Raw genomic sequence first — 22,915 nt, forward strand, 5'->3', positions numbered from 1 at the left:
ACCATAGGTTTGGGATACGGGTGAGACTGGGCCCAAGTTTGAAATGAAGACGGCCCTTCCTATACTAACAGGCCTAGCTATCCAAGACATAGCCAAAAAGGGCTCTATCACAAGTTTGTTTTGTTTTGTTATTTTTTATTTTAATATTTGGTTTTTGGTTTTTCGGTTTTAAATATTTGTTCTATTCTTTTAAAAAAAATTTATAATGACTTTTTCCAATAAAATTAAAATTAAGTAATTTCAGAATGGACAGACGGGTCATGCTTCCATCGGATCATGTCTCACTTAACCAATAGACTCGTTTTCCATGGTGAATCCCTTCATGATTGGATATATTTTATATCTGATAAATTTAAAGAATATGGAAATTTGAATTATTTAGATCAAATGTAGAGCTCTCTTATGTGGTGTATTTGGAAATTTAGAAATTTCATTCTTTTTAATGAAAATGATCTTTCCATAAGACAGACACTCACATCTTTTCATACTTTATGTGCAGAAATTCAATCTTTTTGTACTAATACATCTCATGGAGACACTAGGGCAGCATACCCTTTGCATAGAGTGGAAAGCATGGATGATGATTCGGAATTATTTTACCTTTTTGTCGATGGATCATGGAATTCTAGATCTCTTTATAGTGGCAGAGGATGCATTGGAAATGAAGGTTCATCAGCAGCTTTAATGGAATTGGAGGCAATGAGAGATGGTCTCCTCTTGGCAAAAGGTTTGGGAATTTCGAAGGTGCATATTAGCTCGGATTTTAAACCGGTCATTCAAGCTCTTCAAGGTCTTAGTACCTCTCTTGATTGGTAATAAGCCTTGTTTCTGAAATTAGGACAATTGCGTTGGATTTCACCTTTATTAGATTTGCTTACATATCTAGGTCTAGAAATAGTTTTGCTGACTATCTAGCTCGGGGAGCTAATCTTTTTAAACTCTCTAGACATTGGTGGGGTTTGCCACCTTTCTTTGTTGTTTCCCCAAGCTTGTTCCTCTCCAAGCCTTTGGCTTTGGATGCTTTTAATTAATGAAATTTTCCTGTTGTTAACCTAAAAAAAAAAAAAAAAAAAAAAAAAAAAAAACCAATAGACTCGTAAATGGAATAGACTAAATCCACCTCTGAATTCGCATTCATATTCGTTTAAGGGTGTGTCCGTACTCTGTACATATTTGGGAATTTTCTTTCTGGAAAATATGCATATCTGTTCACCAAACAATTGGATTCGGATTCAGATAATTGCTTACTGCATGGGATAGTCTGCCATTTTGGCTACCACAATAGTGTATTCCGTCGCCCTTTCGGATTGGATAATTTTCAGATGGAGTAAAATATTCAACATTTTTTTCCTCTAAAAATGGATGATAATTGAATTTGGAAATCTGTAATCGATCATAGCCGGATAATCGAAAATAAAATTATCTAGTTAGAGTAAAATATCAAACATTTTCTAAAAAAAGGATTGATAATCAGATTCGAAACTGAAAATTTGTAAAACGGAAATAAAAAAAGTTACAATCACCAGTCAATAATCGGATAGTTAATCGGATCATCAGATATCCAATAAAGTTTAGGATTGGAATTTGGATGCCTTCTCTAAATTTTTGCTAGACTTGAATTCAAATAGCAGTTTTTCTAATCGGAATCGGATTCAGATATACCAGTATCTGAATCAGAATCTCATCCATTTAAAAGTCTACTAACGGCGTACTGAGAGAGCTTCACAGCTGAACTTAACTGGAATAAATAATAAAAAAGATATATTTTTTTAAAGAGACAACAAAATCTTTCCAAAAATAGTAAAATACACGAAAGATAAATAACAAAATCGTATTAGTGGATGGCGACCCCTCAATACGTTTCACTGTGAGAAAATACGGAATTCCGGCTTGTCGGCGAGGATCCGATCATCTTGTCTGTTCTTGGAAGCAGAGACCAAGTACTTTTGACAATCCATCCTGACTCTTCTGGTCTGTTCTTTCTGATTCCTCATCTATCACTTTTCTTTTTCTAAATTTTGATTGATTCTTCTCTTCTGTTCTTTCTCGTTTGAACACCTGATCTTATAGTTTGTCAGAATTTCTCAGAAACAATCACGCATTGCAGATTGTTGATTAAAATATACTTGCATTGTTACGCAATGTTCCGAATCTTTGACCAATTATCAGTTGCAATTTCAGCTATTAACTTATTTCTTGAGTAATTTAGAGAAATGAAAATGATTCTTTGAATTCTTGAATGGTACAACATTGGTGCTGGCAGTTTGCTGGTGGATTTCCCTTTTGGAATCAATTGCTAAATATATATGGCGACCAAGAAATTGCCAGACGGGAGAGAAAGTAGATCTTTAATGGAGGTTAACCTTCTCTTCTCTTAGTCATACATACAACGGTGCAGACGTTTCTTGAGAAAATCGTAGTAAAGATTCGTTGCTCCCCACCTTCAACATCACTTCCGTTGTCAAATGATCTTAGCATTTTTGGATATCCTTCTCTGAACACATTACCTTGTGCTTTGTAGCAACTTCATTTCTTTTTCATTTTCACAGAGGTCTCTGACAAAAAGTTCCTTTCTTCATATATGACCTGACTCTGAACTAAATTCACTTCCTGAAATTGTTCAATTCATCTGCCTTAGGTCTGTGGCACTTGAGTCGACAGAAGCCAATACCCTAAACGCATAATGAAAGAAAGAACCATCTTGGAGAGTCTTTTAATGCACATAACAATTTTCCCTTTCCATATTTTGATAATAAACTATTGCATTGCCTTCTGGAAGTTTCAATTTACTGCTAACTGCCAAGAAACTCACTTGGAAAACTTGAATTTATACAATATGAAAGTAATGAGAGAAAATCCTTTTCTGAGTAAGATGTTTACCCTCTATGCGTTTCTGTGAGGTGTTCCTTTCAAATTCGGAGGGTCTATCATTAGAAAGTGGCCCAATGTTAGAAGTGTCGAGAAAAGGCATGCATAGATTAGGCCTTGTATGATAGAAGTGGTGAGAAAAGACATGCATTAATTAGGTATTGTATGAGGAATTTACTTGAATAGAGCCGATTGAAGGATCCTTGTAGCCAACTCCATTTAGTTGGAATAAGGCAGAGTTATTGGATGTATTTGGGTTCAATATAGGGCATTGTCTACATGGTTTATTATGTTTGCATATGCTTCCCCCACCCTCCTCCCTCTCCACCCCCAGTTATGTTTTGAGTTCTTTCCTTCTATGTTGGGAGGGTCTATTTTTACTATGTGGCCAAATTTTTTTGATCCTTAACTTACACAATTTCACATTCAATTTGAGATTTATAAAATAATTGGATTCTGAATTGGGGAAATTGTTTATATGTTTTATTAAATTTGCAAACATGCTCGAATATATAGGACTATATTTTTTATATTTTTGGAGGGTCTAGACTGTATTTTTTAGTTGAGAAAAGGCAGAGTTGAATTGCTGTTTTAGAATTTTGTTCATCTCCTTTTACCATCTAGATTTTTATATATTTAGTGTTCCACTTTCTACATTTTACAAGGTTGTCATCTCTTTCTCGACAAATGAATTCATTGCTACAATTCATATCCTTTTTGTATTGTTATTATAATACAACCCTCTATATTATTAGGTCATATGGAGTTGTTCTTAATTGTGAACTCTCTCACCATCAGATTCTTACGAAGTTGTAGACAAGACATCTTTGAAGCATATCAGATTATAATCAGCATTTAAGATATCTCAATAATATATGTAGGCCTCTCTTTCTCATTTAAAAAAGAAAGAAAGAAAGGAAAGTTATGTAGGCCTTGTTGGAAGAAAGTACCACATTGTCATCTATAACCTGAACAATCAAATATTAGGTGTCTGATGCGACATCAAACATCTTTGAAACTATTGAACACCAAGTATATTGTAGCTTATGGGGAGTGGGGACTATTCTTTCTACCACTTTTTTATGTCATCATTTAGAATTTTAAGCCCAAACTGATGGTACTACCTTCCCATTGTCTCTGTATTTACACACTGATCTGGTGATTCTTCTCTTAATACTAAATGTTGCAATAGAAGGCTTTTTGGTGGAAAAGTGGGAGATATTTCTTTGTTTCGAATCATGGAGGAACCAAATTCTTGTAGCTGTCATAACTCATAAAGAGTAGAATGGTATTTGAAAATGATAATTATAGAACTTCTGGTCTGTCAAAGAAATGCCTGGCATTTTTAATTTTTGTCACAAAAATGTAGATATGAGATTCTCTCAGAATACAAAAACCCACCCTATATATTTTGTTGATTCATACAAATAAATGTTTTGCTATTGATATTGTACTCTGTAGGGTATAGACAGATAGCATGCAAGTGTGATAAATGCATTACAGGGTTATCACTAACTTTGTTTTCCTGCTTGTCATGTTCATCAGGATAACTATATTTGGTTTCAAAGGAAGATGTTTTCTTAAGAAACATGGTAGGAGGGATAGCTAATCAACAGAGCATAAGGAAAGCCCTTGGAGCTCTCAAGGACTCCACAAAGGTCGGGTTGGCAAAAGTGAATAGTGAATTCAAGGTGATTTATCTACTGTTTCCTGATCCCCTTTCTTTCTCCATTAACGGTTTCTCTTGTTCTTCCTTTTTATGTTTCCTGAAGTGTTAATCTTGTGTTTCCAGGAATTGGATATTGCAGTTGTCAAGGCCACAAACCATGTTGAGCATACAGCAAAGGAGAAACATTTCCGCAGTGAGTGAAGCCATCTCCCAGACTTGTGTCTTCATTGTGCACAACTAATAAATGCTTCTTTTTCTACATATTGTTTTAAATTAGAAAGTTGACGTGTACTATGCTTTTGTCCTTACATGTGTACATTTTGTTTGTATGTTTGGTTCTTTTGGGGGGTGAGTATACACCAGTATGTTCACAGTGCTATTTGTTCTATGCTGGCAGCTATTTTTGATGCAGTATCAGCTTCAAGACCACGGGTTGATGTTGCATTTTGTATACATGCTCTTGCCAAACGTCTTGCTAAGACACATAATTGGGCAGTATGCTCCAGCCTTTGCCAAAATGAATTTCCTTTCTTTACAACATCATGCTTCTACATGTCGGTCTTAATGTCTTATTCACAGTCTCATTCATCTCCTGACATTTATTTAGGTTGCTTTAAAGACTTTGATTGTAATTCACCGTGCATTGAGGGAGGTTGATACCAGATTCCGTGAAGAGCTTATTGATTATAACAGGGGCAGAGGTCATATGCTGAATTTATCTCATTTCAAGGATGATTCAAGTCCAAATGGTACTTCCTGTTTTCTTGATTTATCTTCGGCATTGGAGTATTGCACTCTTAAGATTTATGATTTGGAACTGATTCTGTATTTATGTTGTCAAATTTTTGGTGTTAAGCATGGGATTATTCTGCTTGGGTTCGTACCTATGCTCTGTTCCTGGAGGAGCGGTTGGAATGTTTCCGCATACTGAATTACGATGTTGAGAAAGATCGCTGGGTAAACTGTTTCAATTGAATTCATCTTTATGTTACCTTCTTATTTTACATTCTACTGAACATCTGTGTTACTGTCACAAGTTTGTGGGGCGTCATAGATTATACCAAGCTTGCACAAAGGACCTGGCTGTTAAACAATATCAATGAGGCACCTTGGTGCAGTGGACTGCTATATCATAATGAGCATAACTAGGCTTATTTTCCAGAATAACCATTGCCTTGGACTTGTGTTTGTGGAGATATTCAAAATTTTCAACTCTGAAGTTGGGAGGGTATCTCAGGAAGCATGGTTATATTAATTATTGATGGTCTCTGATTCGGTGTAATCCATTATATTTGTTCTATTGAATTTTAATTGGTAATGTTGGTAATATATTCCATGTCCATCAAATCATAACTTCTCCTTATTCCTCCCCTATCCCAAAGCAAAGGAACTTTAAGACCCTGGGATTTAGATGCTCTCAGAATTATTATAAAATGATTTAAAAAAAAAATGTACTACAACCTAGGGGTTTGGGGTGTAAGTTTTCATTACTTGAATTTGTCATTATTGAAGTTATTTTCTATCAGGAACTGGTGCAATAAAAATGTTTTAAGTAGAACTGGACTTTGTGTAATATAAAAATATTGTATGTTAAACTTTTCTGTTGGATGAAACCATATAGTTGGTGTTTGTGCCTGAAGTGCTTCGTCCTGGGGCAGGACTATGAAGCAGGAATATTCTCTTGCTTTTGAATATCCTGCAATTTGAAATGAAACTCGCAGGATGTGTGCACTTTCATGCACTATGAAAGTTGTAATACCATGCATTTCAGGAAATTCCTTTAATATTGTGGTGCCCTTTTGCTGTGCTTGACTACTTTTGGAGAGTAACTTGTTTTTCTTCTTAAACAGAGAACCAAGGAACTTGACACTCCAGGTATGCTTGAGCACTTACCTGCCTTGCAACAGCTTCTTTATCGTCTTCTTGCTTGCAAGGTGAAGGATCTACTTATTATGTGTGTGTTGATATTTCGTTGTTGGATTTATCTTCGAAATGATGCATTTTATTTGTTCAGCCACAATGGTTGTCTATGTTCTACATTTTGGTTGAGGTGTAATGACTCAATTAGTTTTCTGCAGCCAGAGGGAGCTGCTGTATATAATGGCATGATCCAGTATGCACTTTCAATTGTAAGGACTCTTCAAGCACAACTTCTGTAGTGAGAAAGAGATTCATAATGTTAGTTTGTGCCTCTTATGCCTCTTTTTCTCAGGTTGTTGGGGAAAGTAACAAAATTCATGCTGCAATCAATGATGGTACTCTTAATTTGGTTGACAAGGTGGGTTTTGCTTTGGTGGTTTATTCTTACTGATTTTTCATGTGAGTAATAGCCACTCAAAAATTGTTTTGTATGACTAGTAATATTTCTGGGGCAGTTCTTTGAAATGCAGCGGCATGATGCTATAAGGGCACTTGAAATTTACCGAAAGGCCCAGAATCAGGTGTGCAGCGTTGGTGAATGTTATTCCTTAAGGCAAAGATGGCTTGTGTATACTCTTTTCAAGTTTCTACTCTTTTTCTACTGTCTGCTAAGTTTTGGTTTCCTTCTTCTTCTTTTTTTCCTACAGGCTGAGCTGTTATCTGAGTTCTTTGAGATCTTTAAGGACCTTAACATTGGACGGGGACAGAGATTCCCTAAAATTGAAAAGGTGCAGCCATCAAAGTTGCTTCACTTTTCTCATCGCCACTGAACAATGGATAGTTGTCAATGACATTTATGTTGTTTCTTCTTTCACTTGGAATGTGATATCTGATATGCTATTTTCCACTGGCAGTCCCCTGAATCATTAATCAGAGCGATGGAGGATCACTTGAAGGAGTCTCCACAGCCTTTAATGCTTCAGCAGACAACGGTATGCTTCGAATTTTGTGTTCTATTCCGCCTAAGTACATATGGAGCTGATGTGGTCCCGTGTTCAATTCCCTGATTACGGGTTCTGTATAAGTCCACAAGAATGATAAGTATCTCAAATTGAGGGTTCAATAGAAAATCTGTAAATTTCCAGAGCAAAACATGTCCTTGAAAGTAGTTAACAGGAGCTGAGATGTATATCCTGAATCAAACTTTCAAAGTAAAGACTGGACTATTCTGGAAATTAAAAAAATGTGCAAGTAAACCTAATTGAAGTTCACTAACAGGGGTTTTGTGTGAATTACAGTAATAAACCTGAGGTATTAATTATGATGATTCAAGATAAAGAGGTCAGACATAAAACTTAAACTGAAAACCCTGTCAGATATGATTTACCTCACTGTCCAACATCCAGAGCTGGACTTGGTATGGATTGTCGATAAATAGTCATAGAAATGACACATGACCTGACTTCAGACCCAGACTCTTCTGTTTACCCCCTCAACCGAACACCCACAGACAGGGAATAACTGTTAAGGTGAATAGAGTACCTTCTTGTTGTATCTGTTGGTGGACTGAAGCCGCCCATTCAGAGTTTATTAACTGTTGGAAGGTCAAGTTTGGCATAGAAAAATATACCCATTGAGAATTAGCACCTGTTTCTTCTCGATGTAGCTTTCCTGGTCTGAGTAGGATTGAGCTATTTAGGATTTCTAAGTTGTATTTTGTTTCTATTCATTATTTTCTTATCCATTATAGGACTTTTAATTTGGTTCTATAAATAAATTGGTGTTATAGGAGTCTTCACAATTCAAATGAAGCTCCACACCAGAATTTTGGACAGATCTCTCTTCTTCTTCTTCTTCTTTTCTCTTTCTTCAAACTGAGTTCTATTTACATGGTATCTGAGCTGCTTGAATAAAACACTAGCTGTGATCCTTCAAATTTTCGTTTCTCTAATAAAGGACATTGCTGCCGGATTTGAAGATGTGCAAGCACTCATTGCTGCATTTTTTGATGAGGGGTTGAGACTAGTTCAATTCTGAATTAAAGAACTAGTTCTCGCTTTGAAGGACAGCTTCAGTCTCCCTAAAAGGTTAGTGTCCTCTTTTTTTGCCTTCTCTCTCTCTCTCTCTGAAATTAGGGGTCTTTGGTGCACTCAATCCTAGTTTGTTTAGGAACTCCTTTGTTTGGGGTTTTCTTTTTTGTGGATTTTTGGGTTTGGGGGGGTTTGTTTTCTTTTCGGTTTTTTGAAGGTTTATTCTTTTCTAGGTTTGGGTACATGTACTCCTTTTTTGGTTCTTCTCTATCTGGATAAATAAGATTCTGATTTCTGAAAAAAATACCTACTTTGCTGTCAGTTTTTTGGTATAAATTCTGGTTATAATACTCAAGTTCTGTTATCTATTTTGGGGAATAATTGGGAAAGTTACAGTATTACCCATTATTGAGTTTTCTGTACAGAACTGTGTACCTGAGTTTCCAAAACTAATCAATTTTAGGTTTGGGTTTACAAGACTAGGTAGAGCATTATTTCAACGTCAATTGTCTACTTATTTTTGACTGTTTTACCCTCGCCTTCTTCACCTCCATCTCCATCTATTTTGGATGGTCTAGTGTTAGAGTTACTTCATAAATGCAATGTCCCGTGATTGCCATAGGAATAGCTGTTATTACAAGCTCAAGTGGAGAAGACAACTTGCAAGTGATAATAGAAGCCTTAAATGTCTGTCTATGGAGACATTGTTATATGAGTTTGGGTCTAGGGTGGCTGGGATTGGGAGGTTCCTATCTGTAAAATCGAAAATTAAGAAAAGAAGAGGGGTTTACCTCTAGGCGTTGGCTGATATCTGCTTTCAGCAATTAGTAGCAGTGTCAATAAAGATTTGCTTTTAGTAAAGCAACAAATTTTCATGGCTTAAGCAGGTGGATGGAGTTGCAGCAATTGTTGTTGTTACAAATTCATTCAATTTAGGCTCACAAGTTGATCAAAGGAAAAAAAGAACTGATAAAATCAAGAAGAAGATTGATCCAAGCAATTAACTAAAGAGCTACAAAACAATCAGAAGATCTGTAAGATATAAATTAAAAATTGAAGAGGCAAGGATATAAAATTCCAACCTGAAAGTTGAGAAGGATTTTGATGGGTTAAGTTTCAACTTTTGTATCAATGTCCTAGAAACTGTAATAATCAATTATCCCGAGGTGTTAACTCTCTACTCAATTTATCATCGTAATGAAAATATGATTTCCTCGCCTCCTCGGAACTAAATATGTCAATCTTTCTTTTTAGGATTTTATGCTTTCTTTTGTGCCTTTCATTATATTTATTGTAACTGTGAAGCCAAAGTGAGTTTGAAAATAGTGGATTTTGATGTACAATTTTATTGCATATTCATCTCCATAGCTTGTGTTTGAAGACATGCTTCACTTTCCTTGAGTTGTGATTTTGCTTAAGTTTTTCATTCTGTTTTGTCTCTATTTTTTTCTGGATGAATAAGAACTCATTCCAAAAGAGAGAAAAAGGGGGGGGGGGGACTAGGGAATTACATAGCTAGTCAAGTTAAAGCCTATCTAGGAGAAGAGACATTCCAAAAAAGGCACCAGACTTGAGACAAACAAGAGGGCGAACAACAATAAGCAAGCTAAAACACCCTAGACAAGCCAACAGGCCTGTGTTTCTTTCAACTCTTTTTCTACTTATTCTGGAGGGACTTGATAAAATTGCCATCCACATGGGAGTGCCCTTTGTTTGAGCGATTACTCTACAACCTTCATAATCTGAACAATTGAAGGGGTAGGAATCTCAATGTCAGTAGCAAGGTTGTCAAAGTGACAAAGCGACCAAGGCAATGGAGGGCTTCCAAGGTAATAAAGCGACAAAGCGCCAACTAAGCGATGACTAAGTGGTCAAAGCATTCTAGTGTTAATTTTTTTACATTTGATCCAAGTATCAAAAGTTACATAAAATTCCTAGCATTTTAGTATGAAACATTTGCACTTAATGAAAAGTTCATTCATATAATCAATATATAAGATTGGAAATTGTAACATAGTCGTTAACGTCAAATATACAACATCAAAGTCACAAATCATACTTCAAAGTTTAACAACCAAAATGACAAAACAACTAAACAACCCTACCGGGAGACAAAAAGTTACTCAGACACTTGTTGAATAAATAACTTAGGCATTATGCATTCACTTCCAGTTGATAACCAAGAAATGTAACATAAAAAAAAAACCAATATCAGAATCTCATAGAAGAAATGCTATTTCAGAATCACAAAGATGTGATATTGAGCTTACTGTTGGTTACCAAATATTTGATATACTGATATTGGGTTTACCATAGAAGTATTATTTCAGAATCTCAAAGAAGAAAACAGAAAAATCGAAAAAAAGGGGCCAATTAAGCAGTGGCTGGGCGACCAAGGTGTCTAAGGTGGCGCCTAGACGCCTAAGCGATGCTTGGGCGACAAAGCGACCACTTTATTGATTTAAAAAAAAAATCAACGGTTGCTTTGACATGGTTGAGACCGCCGGGACGCTTAAGCGATGCTTTGACAAATATGGTCAGTAGTACCCTTAGAAGCCACCAAATCACACCTACCAGGGGGACTAGAGGAGGGCCAAGGGGTTGAGAGAGAGGGAGTGGAAGAAGAAACTGGGACCGAAGGAGAATGGGCTTGGGAAGTAAGGAGAAAAGAGGGAAGTTGGATCGGCTGAGAGTGGGGGAGGCGAGAGGGCTACGCTGGGAGATAGAAGGCAGATTGGCCGAAGAGAGGGAAGGGGTGGGTTAGGGGCATGGGAATGGGCCTGGGTGTGTGTGGGGATAAGGGGGTGGTGTGGTAGGGGGGAATGGAATGGGCTGAGGGCGGTTGAGCCAAGTGACCTACGGCATGATTGAGGGAAGTTTTGGGTTGGGGAGGGGCGAGAGAGGTGCCTTGTAAGGGGAGCAACAGAGAAAGAAAACTTGGTAAGGGAGGGGAGGTTCAGAGAGAGATTTGAGGGTGACTCACTGGAGCAGCTTTAGAATGATGTGAATCAGTGACTGAGGCAGAAGCGGGGACCAATGGGCTGGGATTTTCCCCAACAACGCCTGAAGTTGAAGAACAGAGAGGCAAAAACCTGACAGAGTCTACTGAGGCATCACATGGAGTAGCAGTCAAAGGCTCAGGTGTAAGGGCAAGCTGACTTCGTTGGCAGGACGACAGGATGCATTGGGAGGTGAACTGTGTCAACCAAGAAGTAGAGACCAGAGGTTTTGGGGGCAGTGACAGAAGCAGGCCCAGGCATCGCAGAGAGAGGTGGGATGTGATTGGTGGAGATAGGGAGGTTAGACTATGGTCTCGGTGGGGGATGAGGGTGAATGGTTGGGGGGGGGGGATAAAGGCTAGAAGATCCAGAAAGGAACTTAAGGAGAGGTGGAGGGTTCTGTGAGGGGGGGATGCTTGCTGGAACAATTCAGGGAGGGATGATCGAATGCGTTGCAGTTGATGTAGTGGGGAGGGAGGCTTTCAATATGGATTAGCTGAACAAATCCATGACCCTTTTCATCAATGGTTTGAACTGAAGGAGGAGAAGGAGCAACCGCAGAGAGCTCTACACAGATTCTGAAGTAAGACAACCTTGTCATTTTCTTGTTTGAACGGTCATGTATAGAGGGTGGACGATGATAGAGCTGATTCAGCTCAAGCATTTTGTACTCCAGCAGTGAAGGGGAAGACATGGGAGAGTGATCCAGAGAGGAATGGATTTGAGATAAATTTTCCCCAACTGCAGTTGGGGATCCCATTGCCTGAGGAAAATTCGATCAGGACCAACATGTTGAGGGGCACCTTCAAGGGCACACTGCAGGGCTTCATCATCAAAAAGAACAAGAAGGAATGTGGTCATTCATGCACCAACTTGAGGGGGAGTGTTGTAAGTTTAAGAATAAAGTGTAGAATTGTCTCTAGGATGCTATCATCTAAATTCCCTCAATAATCCCTCATAGGGAATTTCTTTTCTGTGTACTCTCCTGTTATTATAAATAAAGACTAATTGTGTCTCTCTGACATAAGTCAGAAATTCTCAGACCATTCAACAATGCTTCCATGTGGTAGGAAGTAGATCTCTTCCCTTATGTGGTTGTCAGTCCTACTTAGACCCAAAAAGTAGAGCTGGAATTTTCTTTTTTGGGGCGGGGTGGGGGGTTTCAAATCCTGTTGTTTTTCTTGGTTCTGAATTATGTGAAAATAATATTATGTTTGTGTGAGCTCACTAGCTCAGTGGCCTAAAATGTTGTTTATTTATATGGAAGAACCTCAAGCACCAGGATCACAAGTCATGAGAAAATGGTTTCCTCTCTGATTTTCCATCGAGGGCTTCATGCATTTATGAATAGAACAAGAAGGAATGGATAGTCATTCATGCATTTATTTCATTCATATACTGCTGAATAGTTACAGAACATAGAAATAGAACATAGAACTTACAAGGTTGCTGAGCTACTTCCATTAACATCAAAACACAACTGCGGCAAGAGTAACTGCAGACACAAATACTCACCTGAGAACTAAGTTCTCCCTAGCAGGACCCCCCTGCTTCACTTACTGACTTCACACGTAAAACCCTCCTTCTCCCTCTCTAACCTTACATAACCAAATGTCTCCTAACTAACTGCTGTACTATTGATTACTTTGTTGCCACCTGGACCACATTCTCTGTTCCCTGTCATATGCCAAAGGTATGGTTCTTGCCCAATCTCCTTTTGCCACTTGCCCCTTCCAACTGAGTTTGTCCCAAAGTGTTAAGCTGGGGTTGATTCCCTGTAGCAGCTGACACTGATTCTGTGTTGCTCCCTCTCTTCTTGTGCCTGTCCACTTGAGCTATTAGTGGGTTATCACTTTCTCATCTCTTGTCTCCAAATTGAGTTCTATTTATGTCGACCTCTCTCTCTCTTTAAGGTCATCTTCTGGTCTTAGCACCTTTTTTATAATGCATTCTTGTTTTGGGCTTTCCACCTAGGGATCTCAAAAGGTCAAACATCTAATTGACCTTATAACTGCGAACAGTTCTCTGCATTGTCATGAGAGTTTGACAGATTATGTGGTTTGGATCATACAATCAGGGTAAGGTTTTATAATGAGTCAATCGCTCCACAATTAGTAAGTTTTTCCAGTCAGTTTTCCATTTTCTGAAACTAGTTGTTCTTTTTATGTGGCTCTTACCTGAATGCCCAAAAAAGTTAATAGACTGCTTGCTCAGGACAGGGATAATGCTTTTTATGAAAAGTTTCTTGGTTTAGTTTTATGGTTGCATCCTTTGAATGATGACTCGTCTCTATTTTATGTGGATCTCGTGTGCTGCTTTACTGTATGTATGCTTTTTTTATGTCAATATTTAGATTTATCTGTTGATGTGGAGACAATTATGCAGCCTTGATCATTATCTTATGCATAATGACGGTTCTTTTTTCTTTTTCTTTTTTGGTTCTTTTTCTAATTTTTCTAGATCTGCAGTGCTACATTCCTCAAAAGTCCTTTTTGATGCAGATTAGTCAAATAAATTGAATTGTTTTATTGGAAATAAGATTTAGGTTGGGCTACATACGTGGTAGGTTTTTGATGCCTTGTGTTACATTCTGATGGCCTGTATAATTGGCCTATAATATGGGTATGGGCTTGGCATATGGGATCAGTTCGTTAAGTGGCTTATTTCTTTACTTTAGTTGTTGTTAAGTGACATAGGCTGGATTAAGATTCTGTAAGTCCAGTCCTACTATGCATCAGCCTCCTGTTCAGACTTGTTACCTAATTATGTATGGGCTTAGGCTTTTTCTTTTCAGTGTCTCAAATCTGTTTTTGAGCCTTCTATTTAAGTTCTCAGAGGGGCCAGCATTTTACATAAACTTTGATTAATGAATAGCCTTTCCCTTCCTGTGAGATGAACCCTTTTTTCTGATAAAGGTTGGTTGGTGTTCGATCCAACCAAATACCTTCTGCTGGGCAGGCAGGTGCCCTTACCCTCGCCCTTTGTCTTATTGTTCTCCTTCATTGTTCAAGCAGGTACTGTGTTTTTTGCAAATTTCATGATCTCACTGGGATTTCCATACAAATGATCTTTGTCTTGTTAACATTGACCTGGCTATTAAGGATATCTGACCAATAGATCATCCTTATATTTTGAGGTGTTCATTATCATCATTGAGAAGGCCTTCAACCAAGACCTGGTACTGATCAGGTCTGCTGATCTTTAGATATTTAATCTCTCAAGCCTTTTTGCTTCCACCTTTAACTTCCTTAGGATTTTGCTACTGGAATTGGTTGACTAGTTCTTGTGGGATTTAAATCATGATATTGGTTTTTATTCATATTATAGTTTTGTTTTAAGATTATTGTTCTAGTCCGTGATTTGATTGTTATACCCTCTCATAGTATTGTCAATATTAGTACTCATAATCCAACCATTGAATCCATATGGTAATTTTCAGGGTTCCTGACACGCAGAACAAAACTTGATTCCCATCTGAAGATCTTAGTTGCCTGTACTCACTGATCTGGATTATCTGTTCTCTAAATTCAATCCCTGTAGCCTGTACTGTTATCCATTAATTAGATTCTCCAGAGATATATTTTGACTGGTACAACTTGAGGGAGGTGCACAAGTTTATATAGGTTTAATTGCAATTGATTGGTCATGCAAAAAGGGGCTGGCATGAAGGTTCAGATTTATATGACATGAACCTAGGACTTGGGAAGAGATAAAGTGCAGGCTGAAAAAAAAAGCTATCTATCGAAGCATATCCAAATAAAGCTCACCTTCACGCAAATTACTACCAACAGGCATTTAAAGGTGAAGAGAACTTGAAGCAGCCATGTATAAAGTTCAGTGTGCAATGGGGGAGTGTTGGAAATTGAGCATCAACAATGTCAAAATCCAAGCTGAACTCAACTTTGCATCACCAAGATAAGTAACAAAAGAAGTATTCAAAGAAAAGGAGCTTAAAGTTGATGGTGAAGCTAAATAATTTTCTTGAATAATGATGGTGATAGAGATAGTACTTGACTTGTGTCAAATGCAGAAGGTCAACCTGTAGAGGATTCTATTAAAGTGGTTTATGTAGAAGAGATAAAAGTAGGGGAAGCTAAATTAGCATAAGATGACCTATTGTTTGAGGTCACTTTGGAAGAAATCTCTAGCGTCCATGGCACTGTTCTTCAAGAGGTGGAGCATGTAAATCAAATTATTGATGAGAAGGTTACTAAAGTGGAGGATTGCATCATAGAGGTTGACGGAGACATGGTAACGAACTAACAGACGAAGTCTTGTTTAATACACTCTCTGTGAAGCTTCGTCACCTCAGATGCTTTTCTTACCATGGGAGAATTTATTTATTTTGTGAATCCACCTGTTGATTTTGAAGGAAAAACTCCAGCAATTGAAGGTTATTCCTAATGTTACTACATCAACAGAGTTTTTTTTTTGGGAGAATGATCAACTGCTATTGAAATGTTTCCTCCACTGTAGAACTCAAGAAAGATTTTTCATTCCAGGATAGAATTGATGTAGATAAATCATATAGATATGCTTATTTCATTGGAAATATGCTGTGGGTTGGGTTCTATATCTGTTGGGCCTTTGTTCCTGTGTGTTATCAATGTAACGGGTCTATAAAGAGGCTATGCATACAGGTTTAATTAAGCTCTCTGTGTTATAGTTCATATTTGTGTTGATGATCTATTTATGAATAATTGATTATGATGAAGATTATGGACTATAAAAAAAACTGTGTGCTTAGTAATATTAGACATATAAAATGAAAAATAGGTTTGGTATAGTTGGATGAAAATTATATTATGTATTACAGGTTTGGTTTTGACATTGATCTCAATGTTCCAGTTTTGGGTTGGTTTCTGTTTTACCTTATAAATATTTATAGAAACATGAACAAAAAGTGTATTTTTAATAATTTTTGGCTGGTTGCGTTTTCTTCCGGATTATATTTGTTTTGGTTATTGTTCAATTTGGTCACGATTTTACAGAATCTCTAGTTAAAACATGTTCTGATAAGTTCATATCAGTTTGACTCCAGTGTTTCACCCAATTTTGGCTGGTATACCCATTTTAAGTAGTCTCAGTTAGGTTTTTTTTCTATGAATTCATTTTGATACCCCTTAAGTATGATAATAGAGAAGTGGGAGTACAAGAGATTAGATTGAGAGAAAAGATTTGTTCTGTTCTGATTTTATCAAGTTTACCATTCTACCCCTACTTGCGTAGCAATTATGCACATGTTCATTGATGGTCAAAATACCATAAGCATCTACTTATATATGTGTCTAAAAAAGAAAAATGGTACTAAAGCGAGCGTTATTGTTTTCTTTAGTCTTTTACTGTAAACATATTATATATTATAATATACATAACATACTATAATCTATTAAATTATGAATGATATACTATATCTTACAATTTTCACGTTTGCAGTTGCCATACTATTTCTCATTCTATACTCTATCATGTCTAATTGTAATGGTTACCAGACCAGTTTTTGTTAATTAACTTTATTTAATTAGGCTATAATCAAAATTCCAAATGAAACCAAAGAAAGCCGAAGTAACATTTCTTTATTTTAATTGTGATTCAATTAGACCATACTAGGATTCTATAAGTTCAGTGTTGTTTTGAGCCGGTTAGTATTAATGATTGGTTAGGCCTTTTTCTTTTTTGTCTGTTTCGTGTCTCCTATGTAAGTTTGTAAGGGGGACAAGCGCTGTACATGAATTTTGATTAATTTAAGTTTTCTTCTTTTTGCATGAAGCCTGATCAAGGTAGGCTGATATTTGATCTAAACCAAATACTTGTGGCAGGAAACATTGGTGCTCCTACACATACAACAACAACAATAAGCCTTGTCCCAACTAAATGGGGTTGGCTTCATGGATTCTTGCCCTCCAATCAGTTCTGTTCGAGGCCATGCTAGATACAAGGCCTAAGCTATACATATCCTTTCTCACCACTTCTCCTAAGGTTATCTTAGGTCTACCCCTAGCTCTTCTAGTTCCTTCAATATGGATTATATCACTTCTCCATACAGGGGCATTTATAGGTCTCCGTTGAACGTGGCCGTGCCACCTCAAACGACTTTCTCGAAGGTTATCACTTATGGGAGCATCTCCTAGACCAACTCTAATATGATCATTTCTTATCTTATCCATCCTAGTTTTTCCACTCATCCATCTTAGCATCCTCATTTTTGCTACACTGAGTTTATCTATATGATTCTTTTTAACAGTCCAACACTCTGCACTGTACATCATAGCTGGTCGAACAACGGTCCTATAAAATTTTCCTTTAAGCTTTAATGGAATACGCCGATCACATAAGACCCCGGACGCACTTCTCCACTTCATCCACCCTATTTTAATTCTTTGGGAAACCTCATCCTCTAAATCACCTCTTTTACTTATGATTGAACCTAGGTATCTAAAACAATCACTTTGAGGAATCTCTTTATCGTCAAGTATCACCACCTCATCATCTGCCCGATCATGACTAAAGTTACAAAATAGATATTCTGTCTTCAATCTACTAAGTTTAAAGCCTTTTGATTCCAAAGCTACTCTCCATGATTCTAATTTGGTATTAATCCCCACTTGGGTCTCGTCAATCAACACAATATCATCATTGGTGCTCCTACACATACGTTACTCTTATTCTTCTCATTCATTGTTCAAATAATTGCTCCTTTGTTTTCTGCAAATTTTATATTCTGCCTTGCAGGTTTACGCCAAGTGTTTTTTTTGTCGCATTAATATTTTCATTTCCTGTCAAGATCTGACCAGCAGATCATCCTGCCTTTTGAGGTGCACATTATCATCCTTGAAGATGCCTTTGACCAAGACCTGTAACTGCACTGGAGATATTTTTGTTACCTCCAAATTCTTCCCTTCTATTTCTAAATTTGATTCTCTCTCAATTCTAATTGCTTGATTTGATTCAGTAATTCTGTTGGCTTAATATTGCTGAGACTTTAATGATGCTATCAGTTTAATTTGCTCTCGTAATTGTGGATTCTTAATGTCAATTCTTTTGATTTGGCTTTTATACCCACCCCCCTCTATAGTTGGATTACTTTTTAGCTCCTGATCCAAACTATTAGATTGAATTTTTTTTTTTGTTTATTTTTTTAAGCAAGAGTTCCTCACAGTCAGATCAAAACTCAACCTGAGTTTATGAATTTTTTCCTTCATCCCCACACCTCCCCCCCTCCCCCAAGAAAGAAAAAAAAAAAAAAACTCAACCTGATTTTTGTCCCATCTTTCTATTAATTTTTTAACTTCATTTTGGTCTACATAACTTTTAGATTTTATATTACCGTCCCAGCTTCTAAATCTAATATCCTTTTGATCACTAGTACAATGATGAAAGAGGAGCTACTCCCAGAGCAGAAGCTAGAGGAGCTACTCCCAGAGCAGAAGCTACTCCAAAAGCAGTTTTGCCACCTGAGAAGGAAGATGTTGATGAAAAACCAGAATCCCCAGATTTGCTACCTGAGGCCCCTCAGACTGACCGAAGTCTTCCAGTAACTGCACCAGTTGTCGATCTGCTGGTAAGGGATTTTTTCAACAAAAGTTGCTCATATAGTAAGAGGTTTTGAAACTTACTGTCTGTTAAGGCTACATTTGAATTCATTGTTTGGCCATAAGGGATTAGATGACTTGAGCCCTGAAGTATCTCAACTAGAAGAGAAAAATGCTGTTGCACTTGCTATTGCCTCATCTGGTAATATTTTTATGTACATCATTTCATGAATTATCCTGCACATATCTGATCAATAATTCTGCAGTCTAATGTTGATATTTTGACAGTAAATTCGGCAAACACTGGAATGGATCTGACTGGACAAGCCACTGGGTGGGAACTCGCACTTGTTTCTGCGCCAAGCTCTAATGAGGCTGCTGTAGCAACTAGTAAATTGGTAAATGCATTTCACATCTCAAGCCAACAAATACTATCACTATTTATTAAATTTTTATGTATCATCTTATCATCATTGCCGTTAATTTAAGCTATCTTAATTACTTGAGTCCTACATCTTCAAATATGTTATTAGCATTTATATTAATATTTTCTGCATCATCACATCATCATCTTCCTTACCCCCCCCCCCCCCCAAAAAAAAATAAAAATAATAATAATAAATAAATCATCTTCATTAATTAACAATCTCAGTTGGTTGTGTCCTACATCTGACAACCCCAGTGCTGTAGTGCACCATGCTGTATATCTGTTACCACATCCTCTGTGAAATATGTGTTTGACATGCACTTCTAATATCCTAACCCCCTAATGAGTTATGACTACAGGTGTCATTTTCCACCCTTGTAATTCCAAAATAAACCATATTAATCAAATCAGGCACTTATGGTTGTGGTTGTTCTATGATTTCAGAGGATGCCAGCTGATGAACAATAATTGTCTGCAACCAATTAGAGGCTTTGACTTACTTAACAATGCTGAGAAATCTATATTTCCTACTCAATTATTGCTTTGGCTGTAATTTCTTTACAGATGAAATTCATTTTCCTTTCATGTCATAAATGATGGGGCTTTTTGTTCTTCAATAGATTCAAGCCATTTTTTGTCCTGCTAGTAGTTTTGTAATCTGGTGTTTTGGAGAGTCCAGGTGTACTGTTCCCATCACAAGTTTAATTGTACATTTTATTTCATAACATGGCTTAAGTGGTGGATATTTTAGTTTTGTTGAGATCTTTGATAACTTGGTTTCCTGAGAGTTCTTAGTCTGACTGAACCAGACATTTTCATGTCCCTTAGAAAAGAAGATAACTAGTCTTGATTCAGATACTCCTTGAAGAATGTTGCCTAATTACATAGGAAGCCCAACACTCTGTTTGTCTTTATTGAAGAATACTTATACCTAGGTTAGTCTAGGATCAAGTCCCATTGCATGATTTAGTAGATGAGTATCCGGACTGATGGAAGTGCATTTTAAACTTATTTTCTGTTGTATAGCTGCAATTTTTTTTATTTGTTTTAGAGAAATAATCCAATATTAGATGTGATAATTTGGGAAGCAAATTAGTCTGTATTCTACTAGACTACTACATCTTATCTAGTCCATGTTTTTCTATTAGAAGCCATCAAAATGCATCGCATCCTTTTATAATTTTTCTTGTAATCATAAGGTGTCAGCTGCATTCTATTTATTTCATCAGGCTGCAAGGTCATTTGTTCTGAAATTAGTTATTTTGATCCTTTGCGGTAAAATCAGTATGGTGCAAGTTCTAAGAGAAGTAACCTTAAAATTATCATAGGGTTTCTCGGGTTTGGAACCCTAACATGTACTTCGCTATTTATTTTATCTGTCTTAGTCGGAGTCACTTCTTAACATCAACAACAACAACAACAACAACAAGCCTTTTCCCAACTAAATGGGGTCGGCTACATGGATTCTTGCCTTCCGATCAGCTCTGGTTGAGGCCATACTAGATATAAGGCCTATGCTGTATGCATATCTTTTTTCACAACTTCTCATAAGGTTATCTTAGGTCTCCCCCTAGCTCTTTTAATTCCTTCAATTTGGACTAAATCACTTCTCTGTATAGGGGCATTTACAAGCCTCCATTGAACATAACCGTGCTACCTCAAATGACTTTCTCGTAGCTTATCACTTATTGGAGCTACTCCTATACGAGCTCTAATATGATCATTCCTTATCTTATCTTTAGTTTTCTCACTCATCCATCTTAGAATCCTCGTTTTTGCTACACTGAGTCACTTCTTAACGTCGTTGCTCTCAAATATTAATATACCATTGATCACTAGTTCCATGATTTTACCTTGATGTTGCTATTGATAAACCTCTGAAATAGCTTCATGTTCCTGTGATACTGAATTACTGATACCTCGTCATCACTTCCATTTATTGTCATTATCCGTTTATGGATATGCTACCCACTCATCTACAATGTTCCAGTTCATTTGATCAAAATTAGAGGTTAAATAAAACAAAAAATGGGAAGAATCCAATAATTAGGGGGCCAAATGGTTGAGGTGGGTTGTTGAATTTGCCATACGACCAATCTGGAGAATCCCTGTCCATCCATATGATCTGAATGACCAATTGAACCTTCGTAACTTTTAATCCTCATGCCAAAATACATCATCTTTGATTTCTACATTGTTTTCACCTATACAACCATTCACTTGATCTTTTTTTCTGTTTCCCTTTGATGCCTTAACCAGGTTATCCAACTTTGTTACTGTATCCTGCTAGGTTTGCTGACCCTTCTTATATTTGCCATGGATTTACTTGGCTGAACAAATAGCCTTTGGGGAAAAACTTTATGAGCTTTTGAGGTGGTCATGAATGGGTAGGAAATACTGAGGTTAGCTAAATTTTGTAGATTCCTAATCGAGCAAAGTTGGTACTATGTCTTCTATTTATGGGTTCCATTGCTCTTGTCATTTCTTCTATATTTGTGTTGTTTGTTTAAGCTTATTCGTGTTCATCTTTGCATTTGCAGGCTGGTGGTATGGATATGCTAACACTAGATAGTCTTTATGATGATGCAATAGCAAAAAGAACGAACCAGAACAGGACCTACCACATGGGACAGGTGGCCCCTAATCCTTTTGAGGCTGCTCAGTTCTCCCATAACCCATTCTATGCTTCCAATACCACTGTGCCGCCCACCGATGTGCAGATGGCCAATATATCACAACAGCAACAACAGCAGGAACAGAAAGAATTGATGATGAGCTCAGACTCGGGCAATCCATTTGGTGATCCACACATGGGACAGGGTGGCCCCCCGAATCCACCACCGAATCCCTTCACGGGCTAAATTTAGGTAATCAGTTCTAAATAGCAAGAAATGCTGCTAGGAGATACTAACAGTGCGGGTTAAGACTTGTAGATATTTAGGCTGTGGCAGTGGAGGCAGTGTTGATTGACAGTTTGGTACCTCCCTCTTGTACTTGTTGTGGCTCATTCGTTTTCTTTTTAGGGTTATGTAACTGAAGCTGCAAAGCTGCATAGGAAAATGTACTATATCCTCACATGGAAACCCAATCAATTGATTCTGTCCACATTCTTCATAACAGATAGTTTGATTTTGAGTTAGATGAATGCATATTGGACAATTCTTCCATTATATCATGACGAGATTCTAAATTCAGTTGCATAAATTTAATTCTGTTCAGTACTAACTAGTACTAGTTTCACACTTTCACCAACCATCATCCCCAAGGAGAAAATCCATTTTGCAGTTGAGGGCACATCGAAATTGAAGCGAAATTGATTCCTCTCCTCTATAGGATTTGTTGGAAGTTCATCAATTTGAGCTTCAGAAGGATAAACTATCCTTGCTTGAGCAGATCCTTGCTGCCTTCACTTACTTGGATCTAGATCCTCTCTCTACTTCTTGAAATTGCGTGCCTATTGTGCCTTGCTGTTGGCGAGCAATCTGCATGCAAGATTGGAAAACCAGCACAGCCACCAATTACTTTATTGT

General features: G+C 37.2%; 1 protein-coding gene across 2 annotated transcripts; it reads left to right on the forward strand.

Moving 5' to 3' along the window:
* Positions 1-1,844: 1,844 nt before the first annotated feature.
* LOC149018430 (putative clathrin assembly protein At5g35200) lies at positions 1,845-22,709 on the forward strand. 2 transcript variants are annotated; one of them, XM_089152691.1, is made up of 16 exons: positions 1,845-1,971; positions 4,414-4,559; positions 4,661-4,730; positions 4,935-5,032; positions 5,145-5,286; positions 5,394-5,494; positions 6,388-6,471; positions 6,616-6,666; positions 6,750-6,815; positions 6,913-6,978; positions 7,105-7,185; positions 7,312-7,389; positions 18,793-18,987; positions 19,085-19,160; positions 19,247-19,356; positions 21,926-22,709. In XM_089152691.1, the coding sequence occupies exons 2-16, from the start codon at positions 4,458-4,460 to the stop codon at positions 22,244-22,246; spliced, it is 1,641 nt and encodes a 546-aa protein (XP_089008817.1). In that variant the 5' UTR covers positions 1,845-1,971; positions 4,414-4,457; the 3' UTR covers positions 22,247-22,709. The 2 variants fall into 2 exon arrangements, with proteins under 2 accessions (XP_089008817.1, XP_089008818.1); XM_089152692.1 differs by having other exon boundaries at positions 6,928-6,978.
* Positions 22,710-22,915: the final 206 nt, after the last annotated feature.

Source organism: Hakea prostrata, chromosome 4 (genome assembly GCF_041222555.1).
Source record: "Hakea prostrata isolate BN-2017 chromosome 4, UWA_Hpros_2, whole genome shotgun sequence".
Taxonomy (NCBI): Eukaryota; Viridiplantae; Streptophyta; class Magnoliopsida; order Proteales; family Proteaceae; genus Hakea; species Hakea prostrata.

Excerpts from the sequence above, each read along its gene's own strand:
- LOC149018430 (XM_089152691.1), top strand. The coding sequence starts at position 4,458 with ATGGTAGGAGGGATAGCTAATCAACAGAGCATAAGGAAAGCCCTTGGA. Across the intron at positions 5,495-6,387 it reads ATGTTGAGAAAGATCGCTGG|AGAACCAAGGAACTTGACAC; the intron begins GTAAACTGTTTC and ends CTTCTTAAACAG. Across the intron at positions 6,979-7,104 it reads ACCGAAAGGCCCAGAATCAG|GCTGAGCTGTTATCTGAGTT; the intron begins GTGTGCAGCGTT and ends TTTTTCCTACAG.